This window comes from Hemiscyllium ocellatum, chromosome 26 (genome assembly GCF_020745735.1).
Source record: "Hemiscyllium ocellatum isolate sHemOce1 chromosome 26, sHemOce1.pat.X.cur, whole genome shotgun sequence".
NCBI lineage: Eukaryota > Metazoa > Chordata > Chondrichthyes > Orectolobiformes > Hemiscylliidae > Hemiscyllium > Hemiscyllium ocellatum.
Window position 1 is genome coordinate 50,277,111 of NC_083426.1, and position 15,218 is coordinate 50,292,328.

General features: G+C 46.0%; 1 protein-coding gene across 6 annotated transcripts in view; it reads left to right on the top strand.

Moving 5' to 3' along the window:
- The window catches only part of klhl12 (kelch-like family member 12), a 57,521-nt gene that overhangs the window by 32,807 nt on the left and 9,496 nt on the right, over positions 1 to 15,218 (top strand). For 5 of the 6 annotated variants that reach the window (XM_060845609.1, XM_060845610.1, XM_060845608.1 and 2 more), the window contains 3 exons: positions 3,941 to 4,047; positions 10,516 to 10,711; positions 12,480 to 12,638. In XM_060845609.1, the coding sequence (XP_060701592.1) occupies positions 3,941 to 4,047; positions 10,516 to 10,711; positions 12,480 to 12,638 (462 nt within the window). The remainder of the gene's footprint in view (positions 1 to 3,940; positions 4,048 to 10,515; positions 10,712 to 12,479; positions 12,639 to 15,218) is intronic. The other variant, XM_060845613.1, reaches the window with a different exon arrangement.

Below are 15,218 nucleotides of genomic sequence, written 5' to 3' on the forward strand. Positions count from 1 at the left end.
TGAGGGTAAAGCAGTAGATGTGGTGTATATGCATTTTAGTAAGGCGTTTGATAAGGTTCCCCATGGTAGGCTACTGCAAAAAATATGGAGGTATGGCATTGAGGGTGAGTTGGAGGTTTGAATTAGGAATTGGCTGGCTGGAAGAAGACAGAGGGTAGTAGTTGATGCTAAAGGTTCATCTTGGAGTGCAGTTACTAGCGGTGTTCCGCAAGGATCTGTTTTGGGACCATTGCTGTTTGTCATTTTTATAAATGACCTGGAGGAGAGGCTAGAAGGTTGGGTGAGCAAGTTTGCGGATGATACGAAAGTCAGTGGAGTTGTTGACGGTGAGGAAGGATGTGGCGAGTTACAGCGGGATATAGGTAAGCTGCAGAGCTGGGCAGAAAGATGGCAAATGGAGTTCAATGTAGGTAAGTGTGAAGTGATTCACTTTAGGAAGAGTAACAAGAAGATGGGGTACTGGGCTAATGGTCGGATAATTGGTAGTGTGGATGAGCAGAGAGATCTTGGTGTCCATGTACACAGATCTCTGAAAGTTGCCACCCAGGTAAATAGTGCTGTGAAGAAGGCTTATGGCGTACTGGCTTTTATTGGTAGAGGACTTGAGTTCCGGAGTCCTGAGGTCATGTTGCAGTTGTATAAGACTCTAGTGCGGCCGGATCTGGAGTATTGTGTGTAGTTTTGGTCGCCATACTATAGGAAGGATGTGGAGGCACTGGAACGGGTGCAAAGGAGGTTTACCAGGATGTTACCTGGTATGGTAGGAAGATCGTATGAGGAAAGGCTGAGGCACTTGGGGATGTTTTCATTGGAGAAAAGAAGGTTTAGGGGTGACTTGATAGAGGTGTACAAGATGATTAGGGGTTTAGATAGGGTTGACAATGAGAACCTTTTTCCACGTATGGAGTCAGCTATTACAAGGGGGCATAGCTTTAACTTAAGGGGAGGTAGGTATAGGACAGATGTTAGGGGTAGATTCTTTACTCAGTGAGTCGTGAGTTCATGGAATGCCCTGCCTGTAGCAGTGGTGGACTCTCCCTCTTTATTGGGCCTTTAAACGGGCATTGGATAGACATATGGAGGATAGTGGACTAGTGTAGGTTAGGTAGGCTTGGATCGGCACAACATCGAGGGCCGAAGGGCCTGTACTGCGCTGTATTTTTCTATGTTCTATTTAATTGTATATTAATGTTTGTACTTGAGATTTTTTGATTTTGTAAACTTGTAAAAATGTTAAATTTCCAATAAAAATATCTATTAAAGAAAAACGACAAAAGACTAAACCCTCCCCATCAGATCAGTATGGAAATGCCCGCATGAAACAAGGTCCCGAACAGCTTCTAAAATCACAAGGGCATTTGTCAGTTTTCACTGAACTCCGTGTCCAATAGAAAGACCAAACCACCACCTCGCACATACATTTACTTTCTCTACCATTACTTTCATGAACAACCCGGCAAAGTGATGGGAATAAAGCACGTACTTTTCCAAAGGTCGGTGTAACTAACACATTTTTCTAAAAATCCAGTTGTTGTTGCTTGAGATGCTTGTTTCCTTGTTCTTGCCAGTGTTTTCACATGTTCTTCAGTACACGTAATCCAAATTCACTTTTAATCATTGAACCAGTGTCAGTAACACCTCTTTGATGTAACGTTTTTATGCGACCTTGAGATCTTGCTCAGATAATCCGAAATTCGGATAATTGTTGTTCGGATAACCAAGGTTGTTCTATATTTTGTCATAAATATACCTGGGAGTTTTTTCTTTACTGCTTTCATTATAAATAGGTAGCTGTCTGAACATTTTACAATTTCAGTCTGACATTCTCCCAGTGAGCTATTTCGGCTGACCTTGACTGCTTGGAGTATGTTTGAAATAAAAAGTCCTTTAGGGGTGGCACAGTGGCTCAGTTGATTCGCACTGCTGCCTCACAACGCCAGGGACCCGGGTTTGATTCCAGCCTTAGGTGACTGTCTGTGCAGAGTTTGCACATTCTCCGTGTCTGTGTGGGTTTCTGCCGGGTGCTCCGGTTTCTTTTTACATTCCAAAAGATGTGTAGGTTAGGTGATTTGGCCATGCTAAATTGCCCCACTGTGTTCAGCGATGTGTAGGTTAGGTGATTTGGCCATGCTAAATTGCCCCACTGTGTTCAGCGATGTGTAGGTTAGGTGATTTGGCCATGCTAAATTGCCCCACTGTGTTCAGCGATGTGTAGGTTAGGTGCATTAGTCAGGGGTAAACATAGAGTAATAGGGCAGAGGAATGGGTTTGAGTGGGTTACTCTTTAGAGGGTCGGTGTGGACTTGTTGGGCCGAAAGGCCTGTTTCCACACTAGGGATTCAACTCTATTCTGTAACTGTACAGGAACTGTTAAATCAGTTTTTATCTCAGCCAAATTGGACTTGCTTTCTGGCAAACATCACTTCTTCCCTCCACCATATACGTACCTTAATTGATCAACACTTTGTGTAGTCATTTTAATTAACCTATTGAGAGGTGTTATTACACACTCTTGAACAGGGTGGAACTTGACCCTGGGTCTCCTGGCCTGGAGGTGACAATACTGTCATTGCACTACAAGAGTCCATTACAGTTATCTTAAACAACCTTTATTTGGAGACACTGTTACACACCTTTGGGGCAGGTGGGAGTTGAATGTGGGTATCCTGGCTCAGACTTAAGGACATTACCACTGCACCACAAGATTCTTCAACTCTTCCTATAAGAGTCATGTTTTCAACATCACACTGCTCAGAGCACCTCTTTGTTGCAAGTTGAAACTCAAACTCTGCAAATGGTTCACTTCTGTCATGCTCCAAATGCAAAAAGTATAAAAAGAAAGAAGTAGTTATTTCCTGTTGTTTTTTTACTTTAGTAACCTGATTTCCTTGTAAAATGCAAATATTGGGGTTTTACTGCAACTGCCTATCTACAGCTATGACCCACAGTAATTTACCACTGTTCTGATAAATACATACCTTTTGACCAAGAGCAGTAAAACAAATAAACTGTCACTGTAAAATTTGGGACCGTACTATCTGTAAGTCGGTTGCTGTATTCCCTACATGATATAGTGTCCACACTTAGAAATGTGTTTCATTCTGGAGTCTGCTGGCATGTTAATTTAATTGATCTCCAGCATTTGTAATCAAAGTATTTGTCCACTGAGAGTACATGAGCCATGAAGAAACAAGTGGGTGGAAAACAGCTACACAGCCTAGTACAACTACAGGATACCACATTCCTTAGCCCAGTCAAACAAGTATAGATAATTTTAACATGAGAATATTGATTTAGTTTTGCTAGGGGTGGCACAGTGGTTAGCACTGCTGCTTCACAGCACCAGAGACCTGGGTTCAATTCCCGCCTCAGGCGACTGTCTGTGTGGAGTTTGCACATTCTCCCTGTGTCTGCGTGGGTTTCCTCCGGGTGCTCCGGTTTCCTCCCACAACCCAAAGATGTGCGGGTCAGGTGAATTGGCCATGCTAAATTGCCAGTAGTGTTAGGTAAGGGGTAAATGTAGGGGTATGGGTGGGTTGCACTTCGGCGGGTCGGTGTGAACTTGTTGGGCCGAAGGGCCTGTTTCCACACTGTAAGTAATCTAATCTAATCTATTAAACAATGAAGTCTACAATCACAGTATAATATTGTTGAGAGGACTCTTGTTCTTTAGGAAGTTTTGAGTTCTGTCTCAGCTATCTTACTAACTTTGTCCTTCTATCTGGAATCTCTTCATCCCTCTCTTCACCAAGAAGTACAAAGTCTGATCATTTTGAATTGATTTCCTACAAGCGACTACACTTCAAAAGTTACTCATCGGTCATAACTCATTTGGAACATGCTGATGTTGTGAAAGGTGCTATAGAAGTTTGTGTTGTATTTCACGTGAATAATGTACTGAACATGCAGAGTTTGGCTGTGTATTTTTTTTTTCTTTTAGGAGCCAATGAGGTCTTGTTAGTGATTGGAGGGTTTGGAAGTCAACAGTCTCCAATTGACATTGTGGAGAAGTATAATCCCAAGTCTCAGGAGTGGAGCTTCCTGCCTGTGAGTAGTTGTTTTTACCTGTGACCTGGTCCATCCCATACCAGCTGTGAGCTACTTTTCCCTTGTATGATGAGGATTTGATTTATCCCAAAAGTAAGGTTTGTAGGACAGACTGCAGAAAGAAGAAATCTGCCTGATCTCCCATTTCTGATGTTAAGCTCACTAGAAACTTTCCAAGCATTCTTTATATAATACTTCCTAAAAAGCCTAACCTGCATCACTGTGGCTGACTCTCAACTCTTTTCTGAATGGCCAAGTTATGTAACTCAGTATGAAACTATCAGCTTTGGCACAGTTGCCTTTATTGCCCGGACCTTTGAATGTAGGAGTTGGGACGTCATGTTGAAGCTGTACAGGACATTGGTGAGGCCTCTATTGTGCCCAGTTCTGGTCTCCCTGTTATAGAAAGAATGTTACTGAGTTGGAGAGGGTTCAGAAGAGAATTACCAGCATGTTGTCAGGAATGGATAGTTGAGTTATAAGAGGAGACTGGATAGACTGGGGCTTTTTTCACTGGAGTACTAGAGGCTGATGAGTAATGTTATAGAGGTTTGCAAAATCGTGAGTAGTATAGATAAGGTGAAAGGCAGATTTAAAGAATAAGGGGCATATTTTTAAGGTGAGAGTAGAAAGATCTAAAAGAGACGAGTGGCACTTTTATTACACAGAGAATGGTTGGTACTTAGAATGAACTTTCCGAGGAAGTGGTGGATGTGGGTACATTTACAGTATTTTAAGAGATTTGGATATGTACATGAATAAGAAATGTTTGGAGGGAAATGGGCCAAGCACAGACAGATGGGATAATTTATTTTGGGAGGATGGTTGGCATGGTTTGGTTGGACCGAAGGGTCTGTTTCCGTGCTGTATGACTCTGTGACCACCATCTTCTGGGATAAACAAGGATCATAAATGATCATACCAATAATGGCCTCATTATGAGAATGGAAATCCTTGAACTAATATCAACACAAGGTGTTTTCTTCCTTCGGTACCAGCTGTGACTCAGTGGGTAACACATCTGCCTCTGAATCAGAACGCTGTAGTACAAATACTGCTCACAAATCTTGAACAGCAAATCTCGGTTGTCACAAAGTGCTGTACAGGAGGAGGAATTGTCCTTCCAGTGTGACATTAACCTGAGGATGCAGCTAAAAGATCTCATGATTCTTACGTGGTTATGTGACTGACTGGTTTAAAATATAAAATATTGATAAGGTTCCACACGGTAAGCTGTTGGACAAACCATGGAGTGTCGGGATTGAAGGGGATTTAGCAGTTTGGATCAGAAATTGGCTAGCTGAAAGAAGACAGAGGGTGGTGGTTGATGGGAAATGTTCATCCTGGAGCTCAGTTACCAGTAGTGTACCGCAAGGATCTGTTTTGGGGCAATTGCTGTTTGTCATTTTTATAAATGACCTGGATGTGGGCGTAGAAGGATGGGTTAATAAATTTGCAGATGACACTAAGGTAGGCAGAGTTGTGGATTGTGGAGAAGGATAATTGTGGGTTACAGAGAGACATAGATAAAATACAGAGCTGTGCTGAGAAGTGGCAAACGGAGTTTAATGTGGGAAAGTGTGAGGTAGTTAATTAGGAAGAAGCAACAGGAATGCAGAGTATTGGGCTAATGGTAAACTTCTTGGCAGTGTAGATGAACAGAGAGATCTGTGTGTCCAGGTGCATTAATCCCTGAAAGTTGACACCCAGGTTAGTAGAATTGTTAAGAATCTGGATTAGTGGTGCTGGAAGAGCACAGCAGTTCAGGCAGCATCCAAAGTGCAGCGAAATTGACGTTTTGGGCAAAAGCCTTCATCAGGAATAAAGGCAGTGAGCCTGAAGCGTGGAGAGATAAGCAAGAGGAGGGTGGGGGTGAGGAGAAAGTAGCATGGAGTACAATGAGTGAGTGGGGGAGGGGATGAAGTGATAGGTCAGGGAGGAGAGGGTGGAGTGGATAGATGGAAAAGGAGATAGGCAGGTAGGACAAGTCCGGACAAGTCATGGGGACAGTGCTGAGCTGGAAGTTTGGAACTCTGGTGAGGTGGGGGAAGGGGAAATGAGGAAACTGTTGAAGTCCACATTGATGCCCTGGGGTTGAAGTGTTCCGAGGCGGAAGATGAGGCGTTCTTCCTCCAGGTGTCTGGTGGTGAGGGAGCGGCGGTGAAGGAGGCCCAGGACTTCCATGTCCTCGGCAGAGTGAGGGGGAGTTGAAATGTTGGGCCACGGGGCGGTGTGGTTGATTGGTGCGGGTGCCCCAGAGATGTTCCCTAAAGCACTCTGCTAGGAGGCGTCCAGTCTCCCCAATGTAGAGGAGACCACATCGGGAGCAACAGATACAATAAATGATATTAGTGGATGTGCAGGTAAAACTTTGATGGATGTGGAAGGCTCCTTTAGGGCCTTGGATAGAGGTGAGGGAGGAGGTATGGGCACATGTTTTACAGTTCCTGCGGTGGCAGGGGAAAGTGCCCGGATGGGAGGGTGGGTTGTTGGGGAGCGTGGACCTGACCAGGTAGTCATGGAGGGAACAGGGTCTTTGCGGAAGGCGGAAAGGGGTGCGGAGGGAAATATATCCCTGGTGGTGGGGGTCTTTTTGGAGGTGGCGGAAATGTCGGCGGATGATCTGGTTTATGCGAAGGTTTGTAGGGTGGGAAGGTGAGCACCAGGGGCGTTCTGTCCTTGTTACGGTTGGAGGGGTGGGGTCTGAGGGCGGAGGTGCGGGATGTGAACGAGATGCGTTGGAGGGCATCTTTAATCATGTGGGAAGGGAAATTGCGGTCTCTAAAGAATGAGGCCATCTGGTGTGTTCTGTGGTGGAACTGATCCTCCTGGGAGCAGATACAGCGGAGGCGGAGGAATTGGGAATACGGGATGGCATTTTTGCAAGAGGTAGGGTGGGAAGAGGTGTAATCCAGGTAGCTGTGGGAGTTGGTGGGTTTCTAAAAAATGTCAGTGTCAAGTCAGTCGTCATTAATGGAGATGGAGGGGTCCAGGAAGGGGAGAGAGGTGTCAGAGATGGTCCAGGTAAATTTAAGGTCAGGGTGGAATGTGTTGGTGAAGTTGATGAATTGCTCAACCTCCTCGCGGGAGCACGAGGTGGCGCCAATGCAGTCATCAATGTAGCGGAGGAAGAGGTGGGGAGTGGTGCCGGTGTAATTACAGAAGATCAACTGTTCTACGTAGCCAACAAAGAGACAGGCATAGCTGGGGCCCATACGTGTGCCCATGGCTACCCCTTTGGTCTGGAGGAAGTGGGAGGATTCAGAGGAGAAATTGTTAAGGGTGAAGACCAGTTCGGCCAAACGAACGAGTGTGTCGGTGGAAGGGTACTGTTGGGAACGTCTGGAGAGGAAAAAACGGAGGGCTTGGAGGCCCTGGTCATGGCGGATGGAGGTGTGGAGGGATTGGATATCCATGGTGAAGATAAGGCATTGGTGCTGGGGAAACGGAAGTCTTGGAGGAGGTGGAGGGCGTGGGTGGTGTCTCGAACGTATGTGGGGAGTTCCTGGAGAGGGGGGATAGGACGGTGTCGAGGTAGGTAGAGATGAGTTCAGTGGGGCAGGAGCATGCTGAGACAATGGGTCAGCCGGGGTGGACAGGCTTGTGGATCTTGGGAAGGAGATAGAACCGGGCAGTGCGGGGCTCACGGACTATGAGGTTGGAAGCTGTGGGTGGGAGATCTCCTGAGGTGATGAGGTTCTGTATGGTCTGGGAGATGATGGTTTGGTGATGAGGGGTGGGGTCATGGTTGAGGGGGCAGTAGGAAGAGGTGTCCTCGAGTTGGCATTTGGCTTCAGTGGTGTAGAGGTCAGTGCGCCAGACTACCACTGCGCCCTCTTTATCTGCTGGCTTAATGGTGAGGTTGGGATTGGAGGGCTGCGCGTTGTGAGGGTGAGAGGTTGGAGTGGGGGAGGGGGGTAGACAGGTTGAGGTGGTTAATGTCCCGGCGGCAGTTGGAAATGAAGAGGTCGAGGGCAGGTAATAGGCCAGCGCGGGGTATCCAGGTGGATGCAGTGTGTTGGAGGTGGGTGAAGGGGTCCTCGGAAGGTGGGCGGGAATCCTGATTGTGAAAGTAAGCTCAGAGGCGGAGGCGACGGAAGAATTGTTCGACGTCATGGTGTGTACTAAATTCATTGATGCGTGGATGGAGGGGGATAAAGGTGAGTCCTTTGCTGAGGACTGATTGTTCATCCTCAGTGAGGGGGAGGTCTGGAGGGATGGTGAAAACTCGGCAGGGCTGGGAGCTGGGATCTGGTGTGGGTGTGGAGCTGGGAGTGGAGCCAGTAACTAGAGTGGGTGGGAATGGGGGTGGAGTCATGAGCAGGGGTTGAGTTCCCCTTGGGGTTCTGGGGGTGGGGATAGTGACAGTGGGGTCTCTGGGGGGGGGTGTCAGTAGAATGCACATGAGTGGCGCTGGTGGGGGCGGAAGTGGTGGTGTCCACGGCAGTAGGGGTGGCAGAAGTCATTGAGCATGTGGCATCAGCGATGATGAGAGGGGCGGATGTGATGCATGAGGAATTGTGAGGGGGCGGAAGTAGCTGTGGGAGTGGCCATGATGGGGGCGGAAGTGACATCATCAATCAGCATGGGGGTGGTAGCTGCATCAGCCGCATGGCTAATGGCATTTCTGAGGCCAGGGGAATCTTCTGGAATGTTTGAGGAGCGCTGGTTATGGGGGTGTGTAGATAAAAGTTTGTTGTACTTAGTTTTTAATGGTTGAGATGGAATTGAAATACTGTTTGTTGAGAGTATGAATTCTCCTGAGGATGTACTTTGGATGCTGCCTGAACTGCTGTGGTCTTCCAGCACCATGAATCTAGAATCTGGTTTCCAGCATCTGCAGTCATTATTTTTACCAGAGTTGTTCAGAGGGCATATGGTGTGTTGGCGTTTATTGTAGGGGGATTGTGATTTGGAGCCACGAGGTCATGCTGCAGCTGTACAGGGCACTGGTCAGGCTGCACCTGGAGTATGGCATACAGTTCTGGTCACCGCATTATAGGAAGGATGTGGAAGCTTTGGAAAAGGTTCAGAGGAGATTTACTAGGATGTTGCCTGGTATGGAGGGAAGGTCTTACAAGGAAAGACTGAGGGAAGTGAGGCTCTTTTTGTTGGAGAGAAGAAGGTTGAGAGGTGACTTAATTGAGATGTATATGATAATCAGAGGATTAGATAGGTTGGACAGTGAGAGCCTTTTTCCTCGGGTGATGAAGGCTAATACAAGGGGCATAGCTTTAAATTGAGGGGTGATAGATTTAGGGCAGATATCGGGGTAGTTTCTTTACTCAGAGACTAGTAGGGATGTGGAACGGCCTGCCTGCAACAGTAGTAGACTCTCTGACATTAAGGGCATTTAAATGGGCGTTGGACATACATATGGAATGGTGAAGGTTAGATGGGCATGAGAATAATTTCACAGGTTGGTGCAACATCGAGGGCCGAAGGGCCTGTACTGCGCTGTAGCGTTCTGTGTTCTATAATAGTAAGGCTCTAAATGTAGTTTGAATCCCAGAAATGGCAGAATTTCCCAGCATGGATTTGATGGACTGAATGGCCCCTCTCTGCCATAATGGTTATTTTGACGATGCATAGAGGAAAGTTCTGCCCACTGTTCTGGTAAATACATACCTTTTGACCAACAACAGTAAAACAAATAAACTGTCATTGTCAAAATTTGGGACTGTACTATCTGTAAGTTGGTTGCTGTATTCCCCTACATGATATAGTGTCCACACTTAGAAATGCTTTTCATTCTGGAGTCTGCTGGCATGTTAATTTGTGTGCAAGTCCGAATACTTTGCAGGAAAATGTAAAGGAACCATTCACTGAGCACAGGAAATCTTCATAATGAAATTTTAAAAATCTGATATAGATTACGTTCATGCGTACAAGTGTTTGTAAATTGGGGAGCATCTGTAATTGGCAATAATTGGGGTGCTCTGATGTGTCATATCCTTACTTCCAATCTAAATCTAATCTCAATTTGCTGTGCACTAGCATGCAATACAATGCCTAGTTTGGCGAACATGCAAATTCTTGGAAAGTAATGTCCCATTTGTGGCATTCTGGGGTTGGGGAAAGGTAGAGGATGACTTTTCTCTGTATCTGGCTGTGACACACATGACTAGGATATCCTGAATGCTGATTTTCAGTGTCTGAAATGGAATGTTTTATTCTTCAGCCTGTGACATGTACCAAAATACTTAAACCAATGATGTTTTGCTTTTAATGATTTCTACTCTATTAACACTTCAATCAAAGCATCAAATTTCAAATCTGAAATAAAATATTGGAAATACTGGCAAGAAGGTCAGTCAGTCTGGGGAGCAAAGAGCTGTTCAACCATTTGACCTTGTGTTCTGAAGAAGAGAGTGCAATGGAAATGTCTGATTCTTCCACCCAGAGATGCAGATCGGCCTGTCTGCGCTTGGCGGTGTTTTAAACTCCTGTTTGCTTCATTCCCCACAGAGCATCACTCGGAAACGTAGGTACGTGGCCACAGTGTCATTGAATGATCGTATTTACGTGATTGGAGGCTATGACGGTCGTTCAAGACTTAGCTCGGTAGAATGCCTGGACTACACCTCTGATGAAGATGGTGTCTGGTACTCGGTGGCCCCAATGAATGTGCGCCGAGGCCTGGCTGGAGCGACAACACTTGGAGGTGAGGAATCACTTCACTGCTGAGGTGGAAACAGTGTTCAAATTTACCATCCCTTGAAAACTACAGCCTTGATTAGATCGCCATATAGAATGGCTGCTTTGGAAGATTTCCACAATAACTAAGTGTACTGTGTGGGGAAGAGATGGGAGATAGGGTTCACAGAAAGGTCACTGGTTTGTAATGGGAACAGTTCCTCAACTGAGCTGGATAAAAGCTACGCTTGCTTTTTTTTTCCTCATTCTCTCTCTCTCACTTTCTGTCTCCCTCTCGCTGTTTCGCACTCTCCCTCTTTGCACCCTCACTCTTTCTCTCGCTCTCTTGTGTTCTCTTTTGCACACTAGCACCGACTTTCTGTCCCACGCATTCTCGTAGTCATACAGCATGGAAGCAGACCCTTTGGTCCAAATCCCAATCCCATAATCCCAAACTAAACTAATCCCACCTGCCTGCACTTGCTCCACGTTCCTTCAAACATTTCTTATTCATGTATTTATTCAAATATCGTTTAAACATTGTAACTGTACCCGCATCCATCACTTCCTCTGGCAGTTCATTCCATGCACGAAACACTCTCTGTAAACAAAAACAAAATAACCACTCATATCTTTTTAAAATCCTTCTCCTCTCACCTTAAAAATATGCCCCTAATCTTGAAATCCCTCACCCTAGGGAAAAGACACCTGTGATTCGCCTTATCGATGCCCTTGACGACTTAATAAACCTCTAAGGTCACCCCTGAGCTTCTGACACTCCAGGGGAAAATGTCACAGCCTATCCAGCCTCTCCTTTTAACTTCAACCCTTCATTCCCAGCAACATCCTGGTAAATCTTTTCCGAATCTTTTCCAATTTATGCTCTCTCATGTTCCCTCTCCCTCCCCTGCTCTTGTGCATTCTTTTTCTTTCACTTTCTCCCTCTCTCTGGTGCTCTTGCTGTTTCTTTGTGTGCTTGAGTTTGTCTGTCTCTCATGTGCTTCGTCTCGCTGTTGTGCACTCACTATTACTTTCTCTGTTATGCTCCCTCTCGCTGTCACTGTTTCATGCACTTGCTCTTTCTTTTCCATACACTCACTATCTTGCTCTTGCTCCCTCCCATTCCCTCATCTGTCTCATTTTTCTCTTTTGTTTTATGCACACTCTCTCTTTCTCGCACCCATTTTCTCTCTCTCTTGCACTCCTCTTTCCCCACTGCCTCATGCAGCAATATATTCAGCCCTTGTGGCCAAGCTGCCTGAGGGCAATTCTGCAGCCGAATCCACCATTTCAGTTCTTCGTATGGAGTGTTGAGACCTATCCTCAATGACACAGTAACACTGGCTCCTTGGCGGCCTATCCAAATGTTTTGTAAACATGGGGAGTATTTCTGCCTGAAGCATCCTTTCAGATAGAGACCTTCCCCGCCCCTAAGTTAAAGCATTAGTATGAATTTCCTATCATCGTTCTCCAAATTACTTTAAATTGATGCATCTGATTATTGACCTCTTTGCTGTGGAATTAGGTCCTTTTATCAACCCTACCTGCATGTGGTATACTTTGATCTTCCGTCAGACTCTGTTTCACCCCACTAATGTTTCCTCATTGTTAAACTTCCCCTTTTACAGGCAGCATCCTCACACCCCGCTTCTAGCTATCTCTTTCTGCTACACACCACGTTGCTGCCTTCTTTCACACCCTTCTGCAACCTTCTGGGTGTTTTCGATTTATCATTCAGTAGCGGCTGTAACTGCATCCTTGCTTTGTCGCAAACCCTGCCTTTCTCTCTGTCACAGATATGATCTATGTGGCTGGTGGATTTGATGGCAGCAGACGTCACACAAGTATGGAGCGGTATGACCCCAACATTGACCAGTGGAGTATGCTGGGTGACATGCAGACTGCGCGAGAGGGCGCTGGTCTTGTTGTGGCCAATGGAGTCATTTACTGTCTTGGTAGGTTAAGATGCTTAACTGTGCAGCTTACACATTTATCAGGCCTATTCTTGATATTTATTATATTTTTAAACTAATTCACTAATTTTAAACCATCAACCAAGTGTGGTTGTTAACATGAAATGTTAGTGAGCTTCAGTCAGTTATGTCTTCATTTGATTGTCACATGGAGGAGCTTTGGGAGTCTTACTTATGTTATTTCTTTATTTGTTTTAGCTGTTCTACAGTCATAGAGGTCTAAAGTACAGAAAACAATTTGGCGCACAAGTCAAAACCACCTAACTATTCTAATCTCATTTTCCAGCGCTTGGCCAATAGCCTTTACTGCCTTGATATCACAAGTGCACATCTAAGTATTTCTTGCATTTAGCCTCTCCCACCCTTCTAGACAGTGTTCCAGATTCCCACCCTCATCTGGGTGAAAAAAAATTTCCTCACATCTCGAAACCTTCTGTGCCTTACATTAAATCAGCCCCCTCCCGGTCATTGATCCTTCCAGCAAGGACAAAGTTTCTCCTTGTCTACGTTGTCTGTGCCCCTCGTAAATTTCATGCATCTCCATCATGTCTCTCCTTAGTCTGTGGCTGTTTTCCTTGGAGGAGAAGAGAGTCTCTAATCTCTCTTCACAGTTGAAGCTCTCCAGTCCAGGCAACCTCCTCATCACCCTCTCCAGTGCAGTCACCTCTCACCTGTAATATGGATTCCAGAACTGCACACAACCAACATTTTATACAGTTCCAGCATCACCTCCCTGATATTAAAATCTATGCCTCAACTAATAAAAACATGTATCTTTTATACCTTCTTAACTATTTTATCTACCTTTTCTGATACCTTAAGGGATCAGTTGACATGTACACCAAGGTCCTGCTGATCCTGAGTGCTCCCAGGGTCCTACAGTTCATTAATGCATCAGCTCAGACTTGGCTGGATTGAATTCCATTTGCCACTGTTCAGCCCATCTGCCCTCCTGCTAGTTCCTGTTCCTATTTCTGCTGCACTGAGAGCACTAACTTAGCATTCCTGCTGCCCTCTGTTCACTTATCCCATCTCTGCATCAGTACATCTCCAATAACTATAACACATTCCCTGTCTCTCAACCATTTCCAAGGTTAAGCTTGTGCCCCAGAGCTTAGAATTTAATGTGGAAATATATTAAAAGTCATTTTAAAGTCAAGGTAAAGCACCCAAGAAAGACTGCCAGAAGCAACTTAGATGTTGTCGTAAAGTATGACGATTAGTCCGACATGATCATGCCCACATCCCTCTGAATTCCCTCAGTGTCACTGTCTCCTGCTCCTTTCTCCCTATTGGCTGCACATAGTTAGGGTCACATAATTCTTTATTAAAATAATTTAACTTCTGCTCCATCATAAATTTTTTGGATTTTTCAGCAGCTTGTCTCTTGTTTTTGCCGCCTTGTTTTAACATGACGACAGGCAGAGATGGATGTAAAAGGAGAGATTCTGGCTGGTGGCAGGGGGCAAGGTTAGCCCAAACGATTATAGCTTGCACAGCTCATTTAAGTATTCCTGAGGGACAGGCTCGTGGTCAGTGAGTAGGCAGCTCTGGTTTCCGCTGGGACTGTTCATGCATCTTGTTTAAAAGACACCTGTACCACCTCCTCCGATCTGGTGTATTGACAATGATGATGATGGAAGCCCCCTGATCCAGAGACATGTTCATCTATTAGTTCTAAACACTTCTTGTTATAGAATCCCCACAATGCAGGAAACAGGCCACTGAGCCCAACAGGTCCACACTGACCCTCTGACAAGCATCCCACCCAAACTCAGCAACCCCCCCCCCCCCCCCCCCCCCCCGCCCCCCCCCCACACCCCCCCAACCCCAGCCTATCCCTGCAATCCTGCATTTCCCATGACCAATCCACCTAATCTGCATGATTTTGGACTGATTGGAAACCAGAATGCCCGGGGGAAGCCCATGCAGACGTAGGGGGAATGTGCAAACGTCGCACAGTTGCTTAAGGCTGGAATCGAACCTGGGTGGAGAGTGTGGTGCTGGAAAAGCACAGCAAGTCAGGCAGCATCCGAGGAGCCAGAAGATCGACATTTCGGGCAAAGCCCTTCATCACGAATGAGGCTGGGAGCCTTGGGGGAGGGGGGTGGAGAGATAAATGGGAGGGAGTGAGGCTGAGCAGAAGGTAAGCTGAGAGTGTGATAGGTGGGTGGAGGTGGGGGTAAAAGTGTTAAGTCGGAGGGGAAGGTGGAGCAGATAGGTGGGAAGGAAAATGGACAGGTAGGACAGATCATGAGGGCGGTGCTGAGGGTTGGAACGGGGGTTTGGTGTGGGGAGGGGAAATGAGGAAACCAATATAATATGAAGGAGAATTTGCTGAGGATGAGGACCAGTTCAGCCAAATGAATGAGAGTATCAGTGGAAGGGGACTGGTGGAGACATTGGGAGAGGAAGAAATGGCGGATGGAGGTATATAGGGATTGGATGTCTGTGGTGAAGATCAGGTGTTGGTGACCAGGGAAAACTGAAACCTTGGAGGAGGTGGAGGGTGTGGGTGATGTCCCGAGTGTATGTGGGGAGTTCCTGTGGTGCAGCAGTGCT